At 47.9% G+C, this 19,814-nt stretch overlaps 1 protein-coding gene across 1 annotated transcript; it reads right to left on the bottom strand.

The window, feature by feature from the left end:
* Positions 1 to 5,957: 5,957 nt before the first annotated feature.
* GDF5 (growth differentiation factor 5) lies at positions 5,958 to 10,561 on the bottom strand. The gene is made up of 2 exons (XM_036417487.2): positions 9,540 to 10,561; positions 5,958 to 7,470 (listed from the first exon to the last, which is right to left on the bottom strand). Exons 1-2 carry the CDS (start codon positions 10,162 to 10,164, stop codon positions 6,596 to 6,598), a joined length of 1,500 nt encoding a protein of 499 aa, XP_036273380.1. The 5' UTR covers positions 10,165 to 10,561; the 3' UTR covers positions 5,958 to 6,595.
* Between the last annotated feature and the right edge of the window lie 9,253 nt (positions 10,562 to 19,814).

Here is a 19,814-nt window from a genome sequence, read left to right as displayed (position 1 = left end):
AAGTTACAGTAAAGGGAAAGAAACAATAGACAAACATATAATCCGATGTCGGGTATTGATAAATGCTAAGCAGGATAAGAATAAAAAAGGAGAAGGCAAGTGAGGTTTTGCCTGATCATCTTATTTATAATATTCAGTGAGGTTTCAGTGAGGTTTTGCCTGATCATCTTATTTATAATTATAAATTAGAATAAGATGATCAGGCAAAACCTCACTGAATTTGATCAGAAGTATGAATGAAATGAGAATCTGGCCCATGTCAATGAGAGAGTGACCCATGTCAATATCTTGGAAAACAGCATCCTTTTCCAAGTACCAAGGCCCCAACATGGAGAATGCTTGGTCTTCCCAGGAAGAGCAAGGTGGTTATTGTGGTTTGAGTCAAATGAATAAGAAAGAGTATGGAAGGAGATGAAGTTGACAAGGTGGCCCTAGAGGCCAGATCTAGGAGACCTTGTAGGCCATGGTGAAGACTTTGGACTCACCGAAACCAGTTTGGCTCAGTGGATGGAGTGTCGGCCTGTGGATTGAAAGGTCCCAGGTTTGATTCTCGTCAAGGGCATGTACCTTACTATCGGGCACATCCCCGGTAGGGGATGTGCAGAAGGCAACTGATCAATGTTTCTCTCTCTATCCCTCTTCCTTTATCTCTATAAAATATCAATAAAATATTTTTTAAATAAAAATAAAAAATATTTGAAGGAGGAGCCTCTCAGCAGTGGACCTGAAGAGACTGTTAGCAACAAGAGCTCAAAGAAAAAGAAAAAGCTGAAGCTGGCCCAGGAGGGTTAGAACGGACAGTACCCTGGTGGGGCATAACCACAGTTCCCCACCCCCTACGTCCCAATAAAATAAAATAAAATAAAATAAAATAAAATAAAATAAAATAAAATAAAATAAAATAAAGGAGTACCTGTTCCCCAAAAAGAGTGACTTTGCTTCTCTTTAAAAAAAAAAAGACTTTGGATTCTGTTCTTAGTGTGTACAAGTGTAGATATAGAAAATTATTGGTGGTTACAGTTGTTAATTCTAAGAGGTTTGGGAGACAGGGTTAGGCATGAAGGTACACATTTTTTACTATATATCCTTTTGTCTTATTTGAAGTTTATACCATATCTATATAATTACCTTTAAAATTGAAATAAAAAATATCCATATCATTCTCAAAATCTAATTCTGGGGGGCGAAAAAAAGTTTATTCATTGGTTTTATGGAAAATACAAAGACATAGAACTTGGTCCAAGCTTTCAAGAATATTAGAGTAGTAGGTGTATAATACATATTCACAATTTTTTTTTAATTCAAAAGAATTGAGTTGAACTTCTATCTCACACTATATGGTAAATTAACTCAAAATGGAACAGAGGCCTAAATGTAATAGCTAAACTATAAAATTAAAAAAAAACCAAAAACATAAGAGTAACCCTAATTGGTTTGGCTCAGTGGATAGAGCATCGCCTATGGACTGAAGGGTCCCAGGTTCGATTCCAGTCAAGGGCATGTACCTTGGTTGCGGGCACATCCCCAGTAGGAGGTGTGCAGGAGGCAGCTGGTGGATGGTTCTCTCTCATCAATGTTTCTAACTCTCTATCCCTCTCCCTTCCCTTCTGTAAAAAATCAATAAAGTAATTTTTTAAAAATCAAGTGGCTTAAAACCATTAAAATGTATTGTTTTGAAGTTCTTGAGCCTAAAAGCCCAAAATCAAGGGGTTGGCAGGACCATGCATGCTCTATTGAAGGCTCTAGAAGAGGGTCATTTCTTGCCTCTTTCTAGCTTCTGGAAGTTGCCAGCAATCCTTTACAGCTGTATCATTCTGTTCTTTGCCTCTCATCACACGGCTCTCTCCCTGTGTGCCTGTCTCTGTGTCTCTTGTCCTATTGTAAGGATTCCAGTCATACTGGATTAGGCCCACTAAAGACTTTATATTAACTTGATTACATCTGCAGAGACCCTTTCTACTGTCTCTGAACAGATTACCTCCCCTCCTACTTCACAGAGAAAATAGAAGTTATAAGCCATCAGAAGGAAATTCAACTTCCAACCACTAAACCGAGTACCTGATTTTATTGTATGTATACATTCTTTCTTCTTTTGTCATTTCATGAAAGAATTGCTGCTTTTCCTACTGAAAGCTAATCTCTAAAGAGTTTTTCTGGCCCTGGTGGGTTTGGCTCAGTGGATGGAATGTTGGCCTGCAGTCTGGAGGGTTCAATTCCTGTGCCTTGGGGGGCATGTGCCTTGGTTGTACGGGGGGTGCAGGAGGCAGCTGATCGCTGTTTCTCTCTCATCATGTTTCTGGCTCTCAGTCCCTCTTGTTTCCTCTCTGTGGAGGAATCAATAACATATTTTTTTTAAAAGAGTTTTTCTAGTCAGGTCACAAATAAGAAGCAACCAATGAATGCATGGGTGGGTGGAGTAACAAGTCAATATTTCTTTCTCCCATCCCCACTCTCTATAAAATCAATCAATAAATAAAAGAATTTTTCAAACTTGATGTCCAAAGCTGATATCATCATCTTTCTCTCAAAATCTATTTCTCTTTCCATGTTCTCTTTTTTTATTGTTGAATGGCATACCGTTTATCCAGTTACCCAAGCAAAAAAACACAGGATTCACCCCTGACTGCTTCTCTCCCTTACTCTTTCCATCCCAACACTCTCCAAGTCCTGCTTAACTAAGCAGAAACAGTTTCCTTAGGACCTAACACTACATACATGTATGTCAACGAAGCCCACACTTGTATTCACATTTAAGCACCCAAATAATATTCAATTGATTTCATAGCCACCTACAATACTCTTTCCCATCTGAAGTTATTTAATCACATTTTTTCCACTTCCTGTAATTGTAGGGTTGATTTCATGCATTCAGATGTATAATTTGACTTTTTCTCCTGTTTGTTTGTGTGTGTGTGTGTGTGTTTGTTTTTTTACCTTCTTTGGGCCTATCATAGACTTATCATCCTAGCATCCTTTGGGAATCTTTATTTTCTCTTCCAGTCATGCATGCAACTTGAGGACATGATCATTGCAAGATAAGAGAATTCATGGAAAATGCTAGGCATAGTACCTGGCACATAATAAGCCCTTAATAAACATTAACAATTGTGGTGGTTGTTATTTCAATATCCAGCACAGAGTCTAGACCTTTAATAAATACTTACTGGTTAGTGAATGAATCAATCAATCAACAAACCAAAGATTGATAGAATGAATACATCTCAAGCCCAGTAAACTTGATATTATTATCCCTCTTCTGCAGAAAAGGAAACTGAGGCTCAGAGAGGTTAAATAACTTGCCCAAAGTCACTAATCTGTAAAGTAGTGGAACCAAGACTGGAACCTAATTCTGACTGACTTCCAGGCGTATGTGACCAATCCTCCTCTACTCTGCTTTCTCATATCTGTTCTCAGATTGGATATAACTAAGTTGTGAAGTCAGAGTGAAGGCTGAGAGGCTTCCCAAGGTTCTGTATTCCAAGCCTTAGGAAAGCTGACTCTCCTGCTTATAGCCCTGGAACGTGGGATTGTGGAAGAGGCATAGAGATGGGCATCATAGCACTGGGAGCCCCACCTCTTGCTTTTCCTATAGGCCTCCCACATTCTCTGCTTTAAGCTCTCTGCTTGGCTGTTTCTCCCAAGGAACTAACAATGCCGTGTGTCCCCAAGGAGATACTTTTAACACAAAGAGCCAAACCCCAGGTGAGTAATTCCACTGCTTGCCAGGACTGGGGTCAGTGGAGTCTGGGGCCCAGAAAAGAACCAAAAATGGTATAAAGCACACTGAGACCTGTAGGACACCTGTAGTACTTCCCTGGCTGTGAACTTCCTTTTCTGTAAAAATGGGGTGGGGTGGGGGGAAAGAGTGACAGTTCTGCCTGCTTCATGGGACTGTTTGAGGCACATTAATAATAACAGCTAACGTTATTGAGTGCCACCTCTGTGCCAGGTACTGTGTTGAGTGCCTTTCATATCCTCACAGTTAGTCCTATGAAATAATTGTTGACCTTTTCCCCACCTGTTTCCCCCCACAAATGAGGAAACCAAGATTCATGGAATGAGTTACTTGCCCAAGTGCTCTAACCCTAAGTGGCAGATCTGAAATTTGAAACTGGGCTGCCTTGGAGCCCTTCGGTGCTGCGAGACCACGGCCCAGAGAATGTGTGTGAGCTCTGAGGAATGATACAAGCCTTGTCCCTTTTTTTGCACAAGAATGTACTGTATAAATATGCAGCTTGTTAAGATTGAGACTGGGTGGAGATAGTTTTCCAAGGAGGCAGTTGAGTAGATCAGATGGGTAGGATGGAAGGGCTGTTCCTACCCACCCTACAATTTTCTGGGTGGGAAAGGGGGACAGCACTCAGTCTGAGGGGCTCTCTTGTGAAAGAGAGTCCTAGGGCAGGTTGAGATGGGAGCAGAGGTTCCTTGTGTGTCAAGCCAGAGCCACAACAGTCAATAGTCAACTCAGAGCCGAAGAGCATTGTGGCTGAGGTGATAACGGCGCGAAGGCAGGGAGCAGCTCCAGTTCTGTCAGGCTTTCCAGGAAACCAGGGACACGCAGCCCAGAAAACAAGTGTGTGCAGGAGCCAGCCCCACATGTGACCCCTTCATCCCCTGCCTCTCTCCCCTTGGGGCTTCAGCCACCCGGTTTCTACACTGCTCGTTCTGTACGCACAGCCCGCTGCCTGGCTTCCCTGGCACCTGCCTTCCAGGCTCATTCTCTCTCCCACACACCAGAACTCTGTCTGCCGTGGCAGCTCCTTTGTTTACTTCCATAGTGAGCGGGCCTGCCCCTCGCCAAGCACAACGAAGCCCAGCCAGGGAGGGCGAGGCTCCAAGCTCGGGCTGCCCCCGGCACAGGGCGCTTGCTTTCGGTCCTGACAGCCCAGGTTTCAGGTCTAGCGAGAAGGGACTGCAAGATCTGCCCATAGCTGGGCAGGAATCCCCACTGTTGAAACAGCTTTGGCTGGGAGCCCTGGGAATCAAAGACTCAGCTGGAGAGAGGCAGGGAAAAAGTTGAGGCCCCTTGGGTGGGAAACAGAGGCCTGGTTCTCCCTCTCTCCAGCCAGGCAGATTCCGGTCCTCAGCCCTTAGAACGAAGACTTGGGTGCCCCACCAGAGAGCAGTGCTCCCCTCCCAGGAGTTGAGGTCTCGTGCGCTTCCCCAGAGATTCTAGCAGAGAAAGGGAAGTGGGCTTTTAGTCTGGGCAAAGCCCCAAGTGGGAAACGTTGTCAGGACGTGTCTGGCATTGGACTGTCTGAGATTAGTGGGGAGGTTATTTATCTAACATGTAATTATGCATTTATATCATGGATAATGTTAAGGGGGGGGGGCTCTAGCTCTGTTTCTGGAGATGGGGTGAAGAGGTCGGAGGTGATAGGTGAGCAGTGAGGTGTACTGAAGGTGCCAGGCAGGAGGGTAGCAGGGCCATCGACAAGATCACGCGAAGAACAGTGCTCAGTGGCAAAAAGGAGGTGTCTCAATAGGAGAGGAGGGATCTCTAGCAGCAGCCCGGGTTCCCCAGAGAAAATTAGAGGCCCCTTTAAATGGTAGTCAGTTCATTCTGTGAGTGTGTGTGTGTGTGTATGGGGGGAGAGGGGACGCGTGGGTGAGGGAGGAATAGGCAGCTGATACAAGTGATTTTAGAGGAAATGAAATCCCCAATTTTCCCCACATTTAGGGAATTTCCCTCACACTTAGGGATCCATTGAAGAGACAATCAGTTTGACTAAGAAATGCCGGGAAGAAAACCTAATTCACTCTGTTGGCAGGCCACAGCAGAGCAGACAGAGCTCCAGACCAACGGGCCCTTGGAAGGAGCAGGAATGGGGTTAGAGGAAGCACTGGCCCCGCTCAGCCTGTACTCTCTGCCCCATTCCGCTTCCAGGACTGGGCCCTGGACACCAGGTTTATACCTGGGGCAACCCATCTCCCCTCGCTGGGCCGGTCATTCTCTGAGGGGTCATTGGGTGCCCTGGAGTAAATAAGGAGATTGCCACGGTTTTAGGCACAGCTTTGCTTTTTATCTCATCAATGTACATTTCTTAATCTAATAGTCTAACAGCCCCACATTCCTCACCCCTGCCCAAGCCCTCTCCCCCTCTCTCCCGCCCCTGCCCAATCAGCATCGCATCCGCATCGGGGGCAGAAAGTCGCCAGGCACCATGTGATTCCTGGAGGACGTGGCACCCGTGGCTGTCCCACGGGGAGCACTCCCTGGAGCGGCCAGAGTCCAAGGAGGAGCCCAGGGAAGGGGAGGCTCGTGGGTTGAGTCTCATTGGAAAACCAGGTCTGCTGAGTCTCTGTCCCACTCGGAATCTGTCTCCCCGGGCACATCCCTGCCAGTCAGAGCAGCAGAAGAGCAGACATCCCGGGCAGAGGGACCCGCGGGTGGATAGGGGCCTTCGGCCCAAGTCCCACTCCGAGGGCAGGCCAGGCCGTTGGAACCCCCTTTCCGGCAGGATGTAGAGACGTTCCTGGCTGCAGCTTCCCGGCTGCTCTGTGATCCCACAAGTGCCAGGAGAGGCTCTCGCGACCAGCGTCTGGGGGGGGGGGGGGGGGGGGCGCCACCCAGGAAGGCAGAAGGCCAGTGCTGCTACCTGCAGCCACAGGACTCCACCACCATGTCCTCATACTGCTTGTAGACCACGTTGTTGGCGGAGTCGATGAAGAGGATGCTGATGGGGCTCAGCCGCGTGGGCACGCAGCAGGTGGGCGGCGTGGACTCGGGGTCCATGGAGTTCATCAGGGTCTGGATGACCGCGTGGTTCGTGGGCTCCAGGTGGGAGCGCAAGGGGAACTCACACAGCCCCTCGCAGTGGAAGGCCTCGTACTCGAGGGGGGCGATGATCCAGTCATCCCAGCCCATGTCCTTGAAGTTGACGTGCAGCGCCTTCCGACTGCAGCGGGCCTTGGGGTTCTTGCTGGGCCGCTTGCCCTGGCGGGTGGCCAGCGGCGCCCTCCGTTTCCGCCGCTGGCTGAACAGGTACTCGTACACCGTCTTGTCGTCCTGGCCCGAGCGGGCCTTGATCTCGTTGAAGAACAGGTCCCGTTTCTTGGTGCGGCCGAACACCAGGAACAGGGCCTTCTCGTGGACCTGACGGGCAGTCCGGTCAAAGCCCAGGCCGCGGAGGTCCACGGCCCGGCCCCGTTCCCAGGCCTCCAGCTCCAGGCACAGCTGGGCCGAGTTCTTAAAGTTTCGGAAGAGCTTCCAGATGTCGAACACCTCCCAGCCAGATCCGTCCAGGCCTGGCACCGAGCGCACATCCAGCAGGGCTGCCGGCTGCCGGCCGCTGGGGCAGCTGGACAGCTTCAGCTGGGCAGCCCGCCCGCTACCGGGGGCCGCCGGCTTGGCTGTGTCTGAGGGCTTCTTCCGCAGGATCCGCAGCTCGGCCCCCAGCAGCCCGTCCTTCTCCAGGGCACTGATGTCAAACACGTACCTCTGCTTCCTGACCACAGGGCCTCGGTCATCTAGAGAGAACACCCAGACGTCATTCCCTGCAACCTCATGGAGAAAGCCAGCCACCTCCGCCTCCCGGGAGGGCCAAGCCCTCTCCTCTCTGGAGAGCTCTCTTTGACCTCTTCCCCACTCTGAGAGAGGCCAAGACCCAACCCCGGAGAGCCTTTGTCAGAATAAGGAGCGTCCTGCACAGCCTACCCAGGCTTGTTTATCCGTAGATGTGGCCAGGGTGATTGAGTGGTTCTGGGTATTTGTGTCAGTCACGGTTCATATCAGGAATCCACCAGCTTCAGGATTGCCTTCGACCTACCTCTCTCCGATCTGTTATGGAATATGATATCTCACTGGTGAAATAGGTTTGGCGGCATTGTAATTACGCCCGTTTTCCCAGAGGGGAAAACTGGAGCTCAGAGAAGTTAGGTGACTAGCTCAGAGCCACCAGCTAGGAAAAAGCAGAGTTGAAAAACTAGCCTAGAACTGTTTGCACTCAATCTGAAGCTGCTCTCCACTACACCTTAAAGAAGATCTTCGTGTCCTCTTTTTACAAATGTGGCACAGAGAGGGGGAGTGACTTGACTATAGTCACACTGGGAGTTAGTAACAAAAGTGGTCTACAATCCAATTGCCCTGCTTCCCAGTCTAATGGTTTCATTGTGTATTTGTCTCACCCTGTTGGATGTATGAGTGTGTGTGTGTGTGTGTGTGTGAAAGTTTGTGTTTATGACTGGGTTCATATGTGAGTAAAAAAGTGACATGTCAGGGGTATGTATGATTTGGCTTGTGTCAAAATTTAAAGGGCGTGTATGTGTGTGTGTGTGTGTAAGAAGATTCCATGTATACATATGTGTAAGAAGGTGTGTGCACACCTAAACACATATATGTGATTCAGCATGTATGTACAAATATGAGGCTGTGTGTATGTATAAGAAACTCAGTAGTATGTCCGAATCAGCATGCCCTCTTTCCTAAATACCAATTTGCCATGGGGAAGCATTCACATATTGCTCTAGAAGGTGACTAATTAGGCCTTTAAACTCCCCATCGCCCCCTCTCTGAGCTCCCTTAGTGCTGGGGGGCACAATGACTTACTTTATGGGCCCCCAAGGGGTCACAGCTTTCCCTGGCTGGGCAGGCAGCCAGGTCACCTCCCCCACCTCAGCCAGACCTGCTGCCTCTGTGCTCCCCCGCCCTCTGTCATTCCCCCACAGGCCAGCTCTAATGAGGAGCCTCTCCCACTCGCTGACCCCTCCCCCACCCCGCCAGCCCAAGTCCTAAGACTCTGAACCAGAGCATATGAGCTGCAATCACACGGAGGGAGAAACTGAGGCCCTGGGAGGGGAGGAGACTTGCTGAGATCACACAGCAAGTTGAGAGGAAAAGCCAAGACAGTCGCGCCAGGTGGGTAGAGGGAGAAACGAGGAGAGCAGTTATTCTCCTGGGTTAATGACAAAGATTATCTGTTTAGGACAGGACACAGAGTGTCGTATTCGAAGGGCCCTCCGAAATCCCCCAGTCCAGCCTCCGTGACCTGGCAGGGAGACGGAGCTTTCCCAAGGTCACAGTGCTAAACCCTAGGTCTGCTGTCCACTCCCAAACCCCGCATGTCTGACTGTCATTCCGTGACTCCAAGATGCCTCCGTTACTGTCTCCACCCATCCCGCCTCCTCTGCCCCCTACTCTGAGGGCAAAGTTGTGGAACCACGGGTGGCTAGAGATTAATTTCTCTGCCTTCTGAGAAAACCTACCAACCCCTGGAGCCTACAACGTTTGGCCAATCCACGCAGGAACAGGGCATGGCCTGGTCCCCAACTCTGCCACCCGCTGGCAGGTCTTGTCTCCTCTCTGGACTTTAGTCATCCCCTCTGCACCTTGCAGGAACTGGGCTTGGCGATCCCCAGGTGCCTCCAACTCCGACACACCGGCAGCCCGGAACCTGGCGTGTGAGATGGTCCCAGACACCAGCCCAGGCCAGGCGCACACTCCATCTCCCACCAGAGTGGTGCCAGGACTCTGAAAGGCCCCTCCATGCATGCAGGTGCCCCTCCCTCTGAGCCGTGCCCCGGCCACCCCGCCCCCTCACCTTGCCCTTTGTCAATAAAGCTGGTGATGGTGTTGGCCAGGCCAGCCTCCAACTTCACGCTGCTGTTGCTTCCCTTCCTGTCAGCATCGGACAGCGTCCTGTACAGCGAGAGCATGTACTCGTGGGGCGTGATGGGGGGCGGGCGGAACGGCTCCTTGGGCTCTCGAGGGGCCCCGGGCTCCCTGGCCTTCTTCAGCAGGAAGGGGCTGGGGACAGCTCCTGCCTTTGGGGGTACCTTACCCCCAGGAAGCTGTCCTTTGGGGGTCACAGTCCGCGTCGCAGCCTGCCTGGCCTGGGAAGGGTGTCCTGGCTTGGGTTCGGGGCCACCCGATCTGGGGGCCGGCTTTTTGGGTTCATCCTTCTTGGGCTGTGTCAGGCCTCCTGCCTGCCCGGTGCCCCCCTTGGCCCTGGCATTGGTGGCTCCCCCGCCATAGCCGTGACCCCCCGGCCTGAATAGATTCCGGGCCAGAGGGGGCCTCTCTTTGGCTTCTGCTTTGGCCAATCCTGGCCTGGTCCCCTGGGGTCTCTGGCCCAAGTCAGGGGCGCCCACAACCGTGCAGAGAAATTCCAGGTCCAGCCAAGCCAGGTGCCAAAGCAAAAAAGTGAGGGGTTTGGAGAGTCTCATCCTCTGGCCAGCCGCTGAATGGCACCAAAGAGAACGGCGGCAGCAGCGAAGGTGCCTCTGGCTTGGCAGGAAAAACCATGAAAGGAGCGGACCCTCAAAAGCAGCGGCAGCAGCAGTAGCAGCAGAAGGGAAGGCTTTCTCCTCAGTCTGAGACTCTTTAAGTCTGCCGGGTGTGTGTTTGTATCCAGTCCCATAGTGGAAATGCTCTCGTATCCAGACGTGCACCGTCTCCAGTCAGCAGCTGAAAATAACTCGTTCTTGAAAGGAGAAAGCCGACCGCCCCCTTTCTCCTGCACAACTGACTGAGGGCTTGAAGGAGGCTTGTATAAGGCTGAGGGATTTTTCCAAGAAGGAAGAATGGCGTAATGCTGCCTGTGTGCTCCAGTTTTTTTTTTTTTTTTTTTAAGTTTTGAATCCTTTCCAGTGAAAATACTTCACACACACACACACACACACACACGCTTGCAGGTGCTCAGAAAAATCTTTTTACAAACCTGAACTCAGGAATTGGAAACGGAATTTCAACCCAAACCAATTTAATTACTCTCTGATGTCATGCTGTCTAAACTCATTTAAGTGCGATATATTTATGTGAAAAAAAATCACCGCTGCCCTTTCGAGGCCATGGCTCACGGGGGCTCTTGGCACAGAGCCCCGAAGCATGACTCCGGGCTTAGGGGGCCCCTCAGTCCATGGAACAGACTCGGGGGTCTTCACCTCCACCTCCCCGGGCAGCCCACCCCACCCTCCTGAGTGAGGAGCGATGCTGAGGAATGAGCTCAAGGATCTTAAGCTCCCAAACACGGGGAGTGTGGGTTTTCAGCTAAGTCCTTGGGGTGTTTTTTAAAGCAGTTTTCAACTCCAGCGTCTAGCCTGGGGCCTGATTTGTTGTTGGGGGGCAGCACAGATGGCAGCATTTACCCACAGTTTCTTTATTTTATTTTTTTTTATTTTAATAAACTTGTGGTGACCTAGAGACAGAAAATATCAGTACCCACCGCACCCCTCCCCCGAACGCCACTGCTTGAATTCAGATGATCCCGTCAGGCATTGGAGGACACTGCCACCCGGGAGCCCACTGCTTGGATAGAGGTATGTCCGGGGTGTACCTCACTGCCACCCCAGGAAAGACAGACTCGGAGTTCTGTTGGAAAAAGGACTGGGTGAGTCCAGAGGCGGCAGACCAGCCTGGGGCAGCAGCGGCCCCTGCAGGAGGCTGGGAAAATGACTTCCCACATGCCGGGTTTCTGGTAGCTCTGGAAGAAGTCTGAAGTCCAGCTGGGCTCCTGTGGGGAAGCTGTTCCCTTCACCTGGACTGTCCTCCTTTAGCTTCCACGCCTGGAGGAAGTCCTCCTCCTCCTCCTGAGAAATTCGTCCTGAAAATCCACCTCCTCTGGGAAGCCTTCCCTGATCCCCAGACAAAGCCAATGACCTCGTCTTGTACATCTTGCTGCAACACTTGTGCCGAGGTAAGAGGTCTAGCAGGGGTAGAAGCGGTAGTCAGGCGAGCTTCCTTCTCCACCTGAGGTTCTTGCAGCCTGCCGCACAGAAAGCTGTTCACACGCCAAGGTCACCAGACTGGTTCCAACACAAGCCGACACACCGCTGAAGCAGCGCAGTGTTTGACGAACGAAAGATGAGACTCACCGCTGGGATAGGCAGGTGCCTGACCAGCTCTTTCGTGGAGATGCTCCTGGGTCCTCGCTGATCTTCAGAGCGCAGCAGCAGAGCTTGGCCATTTCCAGCTTCCTTTGGTGCTTCTAGGTGACAAACCCAGTACAGCTCCACCACCCCAACTCAAAGGACCAAAGCACCACCAGCCACTCTGTGGGGAAGCTCTGAGGAAGACGCTCCCTCCTGTTCCCCAGATTCCCAACACTTGGCTTCCCTTTTGACTTGCCCCCACTTAGGCAGTCATCTCTGGCACTCCTCCCTCCTCTCCATTCCCACTGCTTCGCCGTCTTCATCCTCCTCACTGCCTGTCCTACTCTAACTCCTTTATGAATGGCTTCCATGCCTTGAGGATATCTCTGTTCCAACCCTTCCTCCCACTAAAACATACCCAATGAAAAGTGCCAACTCATGTGCCCTCTCCGACAGGAAGTCTTCCCTCATCCGCCAGAAAACACGCACTGCAGATTTGCCTTCCCACATTTCCTGTGCTCCTTTCCACTTTGGTAGCTCAAAGATATCCAGTCCCGCCCCCGCCCCTTGTCTCAAACACAGTTCATTTCTTCCACTCTGTACTTTTTTCATATTTTAGATATATTTTTATTGATTTCAGAGAAGAAGGAAGAGGGAGAGAGAGATAGAAACATCAATGATGAGAGAGAATCATTGATCGGCTGCCTCCTGCACACCCCCTACCGCAACCCGAGGCAGGTGCCCTTGACCGGAATCAAACCCAGGACCCTTCAGTCCGTAGGCCGACACTCTATCCACTGAGCCAAGCCAGCTAGGGCCATGTTTTGTTTTGTTTTTTTAAATCATAACTTAATTCCTCATAACTGTAATAATTTATTTACATATCTGTCTCCCTCATTAAATTATGACTAGACTATAGTATATTTATCTTTCAATTATTCCCAGCGCTGGGCACAGGGCCCAGCACATAGCATACTCTCAGTATGTGTTGTATGGATGAATAAATCTCTAACTGGCCTTATATATGAAAGCCATCATTTTCGGCTTTAATATGTAGTTACTTGTACACACACCATGCCTTCCCTGCTGGACTCTGAGTTCCTTAAAGAGAGGGATTCTGTCTTGCCACTTACTAGGAACTTTGTAAGGTCAAGTGAGCGAACAAATGAAGGGATGAATGAACCAAACATCGATATGCCCCCTGCGCCTGGTTTGATAAAGAGCAAGGACTTCGGAGCAGGCAGACCTGGTTGTGAATTCCACTTCTGCTGTATGATTTAGTACATTGTGTGATCTTTGGGAACCTCTAAAGGTCTCTGAAACTCTGAACAGGGATCATGACAGTACCTACTCACAGGGCTTTTATGGGGATTCAATGAAATGAATCATAAAAAGTGATTAGCCCGGCACCTGGAAAACATTAATAACAGCTACTATTTACTGAGCACTCCAGTCAACTAGACTTAGGCCCTGGTATCCCACATGCTGAAGGCATCGCTAGTCCCACAGTTTGCAGATAAAGAAATTGAAGTTCAGAAAGGTTAAATTACTTTTTGAGCCTAATTCCTGCCTTGACACTTTTTTTTTTTTTTTTTAACCAAGGAATCCCAACCTGGCCTCTAGAAACACAAGAAGGAGAAGGGTAGTGGGGCAATTACGGTATTCTTGGCTTTCGGTCAAGGTCTCATCCAACAAGCTGGAACGTTGGGACATGGATGATTCCGATCAGGGGCTATTGTTTGAAGACCAGGGGACCCCGGCGTGGGGTGGGAGCAGGGAAAGGGGACTCAGAGCTTACTTAGAGGGCCCTCTCCAGGGAGGAGCCCAGGAGACCAGCCTGGCTCTCACTATAAAGGTGACTAATCACTTCGGTCCCCTCTGGTAATTGCAACCAGATGCTGCCGCTGGCAGCGCTTCAGTCCCAACATGTTTAATTACTGGGACGTAGAGTCCCTCAGTCCCCCGTGTCCCCTTACCTCCCCCTCTCCTGTCAGCAATATTAATGTCAAACTTGAGGTAGAGGATGGGAGCCTTGGGAAGCCACTGGCATAGAAATAATCATTACAGTCCCCTCTACCACGTAGAGCCTTTAACTCTTGTACATGCTTACCCGTCCATTATCTCATTGGCACTCCACAAAACATTCTCTTAAGGCCGGTAGGCAAGAATATTATTATCCCCATTTCACAGATGAGCAAACAGGAAAATGAATAATAATCATAATTCGTTGTTTTCAAACATTTACTAGTAGCCATTTTCAAAGTGTTTTTACATTCATTATGCTGTCAGAACCTCCCAAGATCTCCTGGAATCGGCCCAGCACAGCACAGTGACTAAGAGCATCGGCTCTGGGATCAGACAACTCAGTCTCTGCCGCGGACCAATTGGGTGACCTTGGGTATTCATTCATTTGTTTTCTTAATTACCTAGCAATTACATATTAGGTGCCTAACATATGGTAGGTCCTGGGCCTGACCACTGGACATCTACAGTGGACAAGACCACCAAGTCTGTGCTCACATTTTGTGAAAGAGACAGATAAAGAAGCAAACAAATGCATAGTTACAGAGAATTCTGAATACTGTGAAGAAAAATTAAGCCATGTCCAAGGGATGTCTATTTTAGATAGGAATGTCTCTTTGATAGGTGACATTTGAGCAGAGATGTGGATGTGGTGAGGAATGAGCCATATAAGGGTCTGGGGCATAATCTTTCCAGGTTGAGGAAACAACATATGCAAAGGCCCTGAGGCAGGAATGTGCTTGGCATACCTGAGGGACCATGAGAAGTTGGTGCATCTGTAGCAGAGTGAGGGAGAGAGTAGTAGATAGGGTCAGATCATGCCAGAACTACGTCAAGTATGGCCTCACACACCAGAGAAGAAAGTTGGATTTTATTTTTAGTGCAGTGGGAAACGCAATAAAGGGTTCTAAATAGGAGAGTTCTCTGATCTGTAACATAATGTTTAAGAGTTGGGCTATCTGCCTTCAAACCCTGGCTCCCCCATGCACCAGCCATGTAATTTCAGGCTAGTTATTTAATATTTCTGTGCCTCAGTTTCCTTATGTATAAAACTAGAGGCCCAGTGCATGAAATTCATGCACTGGTAGGGTCCCTAGGCCTGGCAGGCTATCGGGGCCCATTGGGCCTTTCCTTCCATCAGCTGCTGGCCGGCCAGCCGGGGCATTTCTTCATTCTGCACTGCCCCCCGGTGGTCAGTGCACACCATAGCAAGCAGTCAAACTCCTCATCAGTTGAACTCCTAAAGAGACAATTTGCATATTAGCCTTTTATAACATAGGATGAGACTAATAATAATAATACACCTATTTCATAAAGTTGTTGTGAATTAAGTTTGGTGAGTCAAGTTCTTAGAACAGTGGCTCCATGCATAGTAAACACTACATAAATGTTGGCTATTGTTTATATTTTTTTAAAAAACACTTCCCGCCAAAACTGGTTTGGCTCAGTGGATAGAGCATAGGCCTGCAGACTGAGGGATCCTGGGTTCCATTCCGGTCAAGGGCATGTACCTTGGTTGTGGGCACATCCCCTGTGGGGGGTGTCCAGGATGCAGCTGATCGATGTTTCTCTCTCATCGATGTTTCTGACTTTCCCTCTCCCTTCCTCTCTGTAAAAAATCAATAAAATATATATTTTTTTAAAAACCACTTCCTGAACTGCTTCTTTACCTATAAAATGAGAATAAAAATATCTGCTTCACAGACTTGTTATAAGAGCTAAATGTATTTATATATTAAAGTGCCTTTCTTTTTTTTCTCTTTCTTTCAGCAGATAGTGTTTGATAAATTATAGTTTGTTTGTTTTTAAAAGATTCAGTTGTTAATATTGTTCCTGTTTCACAAATGAGGAAATTGAGTCTCAGAGAAGTTACATGACTAACAAAAGTTTGAACTGTTTAATTGTTTGTTTGTTTGTTTGTTTATAGCTATAAAGGATAGAAGTAAAACTAAGCCCAAACCCCTGACTCTGAAACAATGCTTTTCCCACATCAAGGAAGAACTGACCTTTTTGCTCTCACCCTACATGTTAGGAGTCAGCTTGAAGGAAGGCCTGGAATCCCTGACCTTCTATCTGTGTTTCTTCTAATCTGAGGAGCCTGGGCTGTCCTGATCCCAAGAAACCAGTCCTCCCCCAGCCATCCTCTGGTTTGCCGTGTTTACATTCCCCAGGAATTGCCACAGTTCTCCTCCAGTAAGCTCTCACTGGCTCCCCCAGCTGAGCTTCTTGGAAACTGCACCTTGTCCAAGCTTGGGCCTTTTGTCCTGGTCAACACCTCTCTCTTGCCTCAGAAAACCAATCTGAAAATTATGTGTGGGTATATGTGTGTTTCTGTCTCTTGAGGGGATGGGGTGTGAACAAAGTAGGTATTTATTGTTCACTTTTATTCTTTATTTAAAATATTTTTTCTGCCGAAATCGGTTTGGCTCAGTGGATAGAGTGTCGGTCTGCGGACTGAAAGGTACCAGGTTCGATTCCTGTCAGGGCATGTACGTTGGTTTCCGGCACATCCCCGGTAGGGGGTATGCAAGAGGCAACTGGCCGATGTTTCTCTCTCATCGACGTTTCTAGCTCTCTAGCTCTCTCCCTTCCTCTCTGTAAAAAATCAATAAAAATATATTTAAAATATTTTTTCCACCCTGGCCACTGTGGCTCAGTTGGTTGGAGCATCTTCCGTACACCAAAAGGTGGTCGGTTCAATTCCCTGTCAGGGCATATACATACCCACGTTGCAAATTCCATCCCTTGTTGGGACACGTATGGGAGGCAGGTGATCAATGTTTATCTCTTTCTCTCAAATTAAAAAAAAAGAAAAAAAAAGTTGTTTTTTTAAAAACACAGAAGAGTGCCCAGAAACTCCCAAGATGTTTCCAGGGGTTTTTGTGTGTTTTTTGTTTGTTTGTTTGTTTGTTTGTTTGTTTGTTTTTTGGCAGAGGCAGCAGGGTCTGTGGGCGCAGGGCAGGGATGTCATCTTGTGCCTGGCGGTCGGTTAGGGTTAGGGTTAGGGATAGCCTGGGGGTGAGCAGGAGGGGAAAGGGGCAGCGCACAGGGTCTACGGAATGGCCTGGAGTCTGAGGAACAGGAGCCTGAGGAGCTGCTGCTGGAGCCAGAGCCTGAGCCTGAAGAGGAGCCAGTCTGGCCGGTGCCACCCCAGGCGCCCCAGGTCCAGGGCCTGGCTTGGGGTGGGGGAAGGGGGGCCCCCCAGCCATGTTTTTCAGGGTTTTTTTTCCTTTGCTTCCCCCCCTTTTTTATTTGGAGGGAATGAGAGGAAGTGGGCACAGAAAGGTAGGAGGTGGATTTTCTTTTTCTAATTCATTTCCAAGGGTGAGAGTTTTTTTTAAATATGTGTCATGAATAAAGTTGTTTTTGAAAATAAAAACTGTTTGGCCTTTTGAGTAATAAATTTTAAAAATCAATAAAGATGTGTATATATACACACCGTATTTTCCAGCGTATAAGACGACTTTTAAAACGAAAAAAAGTCAACCAAAAATCGGGGGCAAAAGACCAAAATTGAAAAAAAAGTTACCTGCAGATCTTGACGGCAAAGTAAGTCTTTTCTTTGAAGTGGGGGGTAGTCTTATACAGCGAATATAGGCCTAAACCTATGTTTTAACTGTAAATTAGGGAGTCGTCTTATACGCCGGAAAATACGGGGTGTGTGTGTGTGTGTGTGTGTGTGTGTGTATACACATCTTTATTGATTTTTTTTAATTTTAAGTATATATATATATATATATATATATATATATATATATATATACATCTTTATTGATTTTTAAAATTTATTTATTGTCTAAAGTTTTACATATGTCTCCTTTTTCCCCACTTGACCCCACCCCCACAATTGATTTTTACAGAGAAAGGCAGGGAGAGGAAGAGAGAGATAGAAACATGGATTGGCTGCCTCTTGCACGCACCCTACTGGGGATTGGGCCTGAAACCTGAACATGTGCCCTGACTGGGAATTGAACCAGTGACGTCTTGGTATTTGGGTTGATGCTCAACTACTGAGCCACACTGGCCTGGCTCTGGTGGCTTTCCCATACAAACGGCCTGTCTTGGCTCATGCTGCAGATTTTCCTAAATTCTCTCAAAGGTTCATAAGCCCCAAACAAGCAGCATCTGGCCTTGGCATGCCATGTGCCTCTGGCTAGTGGCCCCAAACCTGTACTAGTGGCAGCCCAAATCAGTTTGCAACTTGGCCTCTCTCAGGCACTACAAACCCAGCACAAGTAATAGCCATCTCTTTGTAATTCTCTTTGTAATTCATGTCGAGTGGCCCCAGGGCAGAGCAAAGGTGGCAGCTGACCTTGGCCTGCATCCCTAGGAGGCCCCAGAGCCAGCACACCCAGTAGCCAGCTTCAGATCACACCAGAGCACCATCCAATCATCTCCTTGAGTGATACACTCAAGGGGCAGACTCAGCGGGCACCAGAAGCCTGTTGAAGCAAGTGCTGCTCTGTGGGGTTGGCTACTGCACAGCAGCTCCTCCACTGCAGTCATCAGGTTCTCATAGCCAATTGGCCTGGCACATTTGATGTGGCAACAGCAATCAAGGCTCAACTACAGCAGGAGATTGCACACAGACCCACATGGGGGGTTCACTTGGAACACCCAGCCTGGGTGATCAGGGAAGCTGTGCCATTAGGCCCTACAGGACACCTACTACAGAAGACCACCCTGCCAAGATTGGGAGACACAGCAGATACATCTAATACATAGAAATAAACACAGAGAGGCATCCAATATGGGAAGACAACAACAACAACAACAACAACAACAACAACAACATATCCCAAATGAAAGAACAGGAGAAATCTCAAGAAAAAGAACTAAATGAAATAAAAGCAAGAAAACTACCAAATACAGTGTTCAAAAACAATAATTATAAGGATGTCCAAGAAATTTAGTGAGAATTTCAACAGCATAAAAAAGGACATAGAAATCATTTAAAAATCAATCAGAAATAAAGAATACACAAGAAAGCCTGGTTGGTGTGGCTCAGTGGTTGAGCATCAACCCAGGAACTAAGAGGTCACTGGTTTGATTTCAGGTCAGGGCACATGCCTCGGTTGTGGGTTCTCAATCCCCAGTAGGGGTGCATGCAGGAGGCAGCTGATCAGTGATTCTTATCATTGATGTTTCTATCTCTCTCTCTTCCTCTCCCTTCCTCTCTGAAATAAAAAAATTTTAAAAAGCATAACAACATTCACATCATAAGGGTATCAAAAGGAGAAAAGAGAACACAAGGGATTGAGAATCTATTAGAAGAAATAGTGACTGAAAACTTTCCTAACCAAGTGAAGGAAAAAGACACACAACTCCAGGAAATATAGAGAATCCCAAACATCATGAACCCAAAAAGGCTCACACCAAGAACATCATAGTTAGGTCTAGTAATAATTAATGTCGTTTTCTAATACTTTTTAAAATCAAATTTATTTAAACAATACAACAAAATTTAATCAACAATATAGTTGCCGTTGTTTTCTACTACTTGTGCCCAATGCTTAGGAAGCATTTTAATCCCTCTGTTGTAAAATTCTTGTGATTTTGATGCAAAAAATTCGGTCAATGCATTTTTTTCCAAGAAGAAAGTTTTGCAAAGAACGAAACAAATGGTAATCGGAAGGGGCAATATCAGGAGAATATACAGGTTGAGGGAGAACTTCCCATTCCACCTGGCGCAGTTTTTCAGCAGTGATTCTTGCAGTATGTGGTCGTGCGTTATCATGGTGAAGAATTACGCCCTTCCGATTAATCAGCTCGGGTTCTTTTTCTCTTAAAGCTTGGGCTAACCTTTCCAATTGGGCACTATACACTGCACTTGTAATGGTTTGGTTAGATGGTAAAAGTTCATAATGAAGAATTCCTTTAAAATTCTACCAAACACACAACATCACTTTTTTCGCATGCAAGTCAGGTTTTGGCGTGGGCTGCGGAGCCTCATTTTTGTCCAACCATTGAGGCCGCCTTTTCAA

This window comes from Pipistrellus kuhlii, unplaced genomic scaffold, assembly GCF_014108245.1.
Source record: "Pipistrellus kuhlii isolate mPipKuh1 unplaced genomic scaffold, mPipKuh1.p scaffold_m20_p_6, whole genome shotgun sequence".
NCBI classification, from domain to species: Eukaryota; Metazoa; Chordata; class Mammalia; order Chiroptera; family Vespertilionidae; genus Pipistrellus; species Pipistrellus kuhlii.
This window is presented reverse-complemented; position numbering and strand designations above follow the sequence as displayed.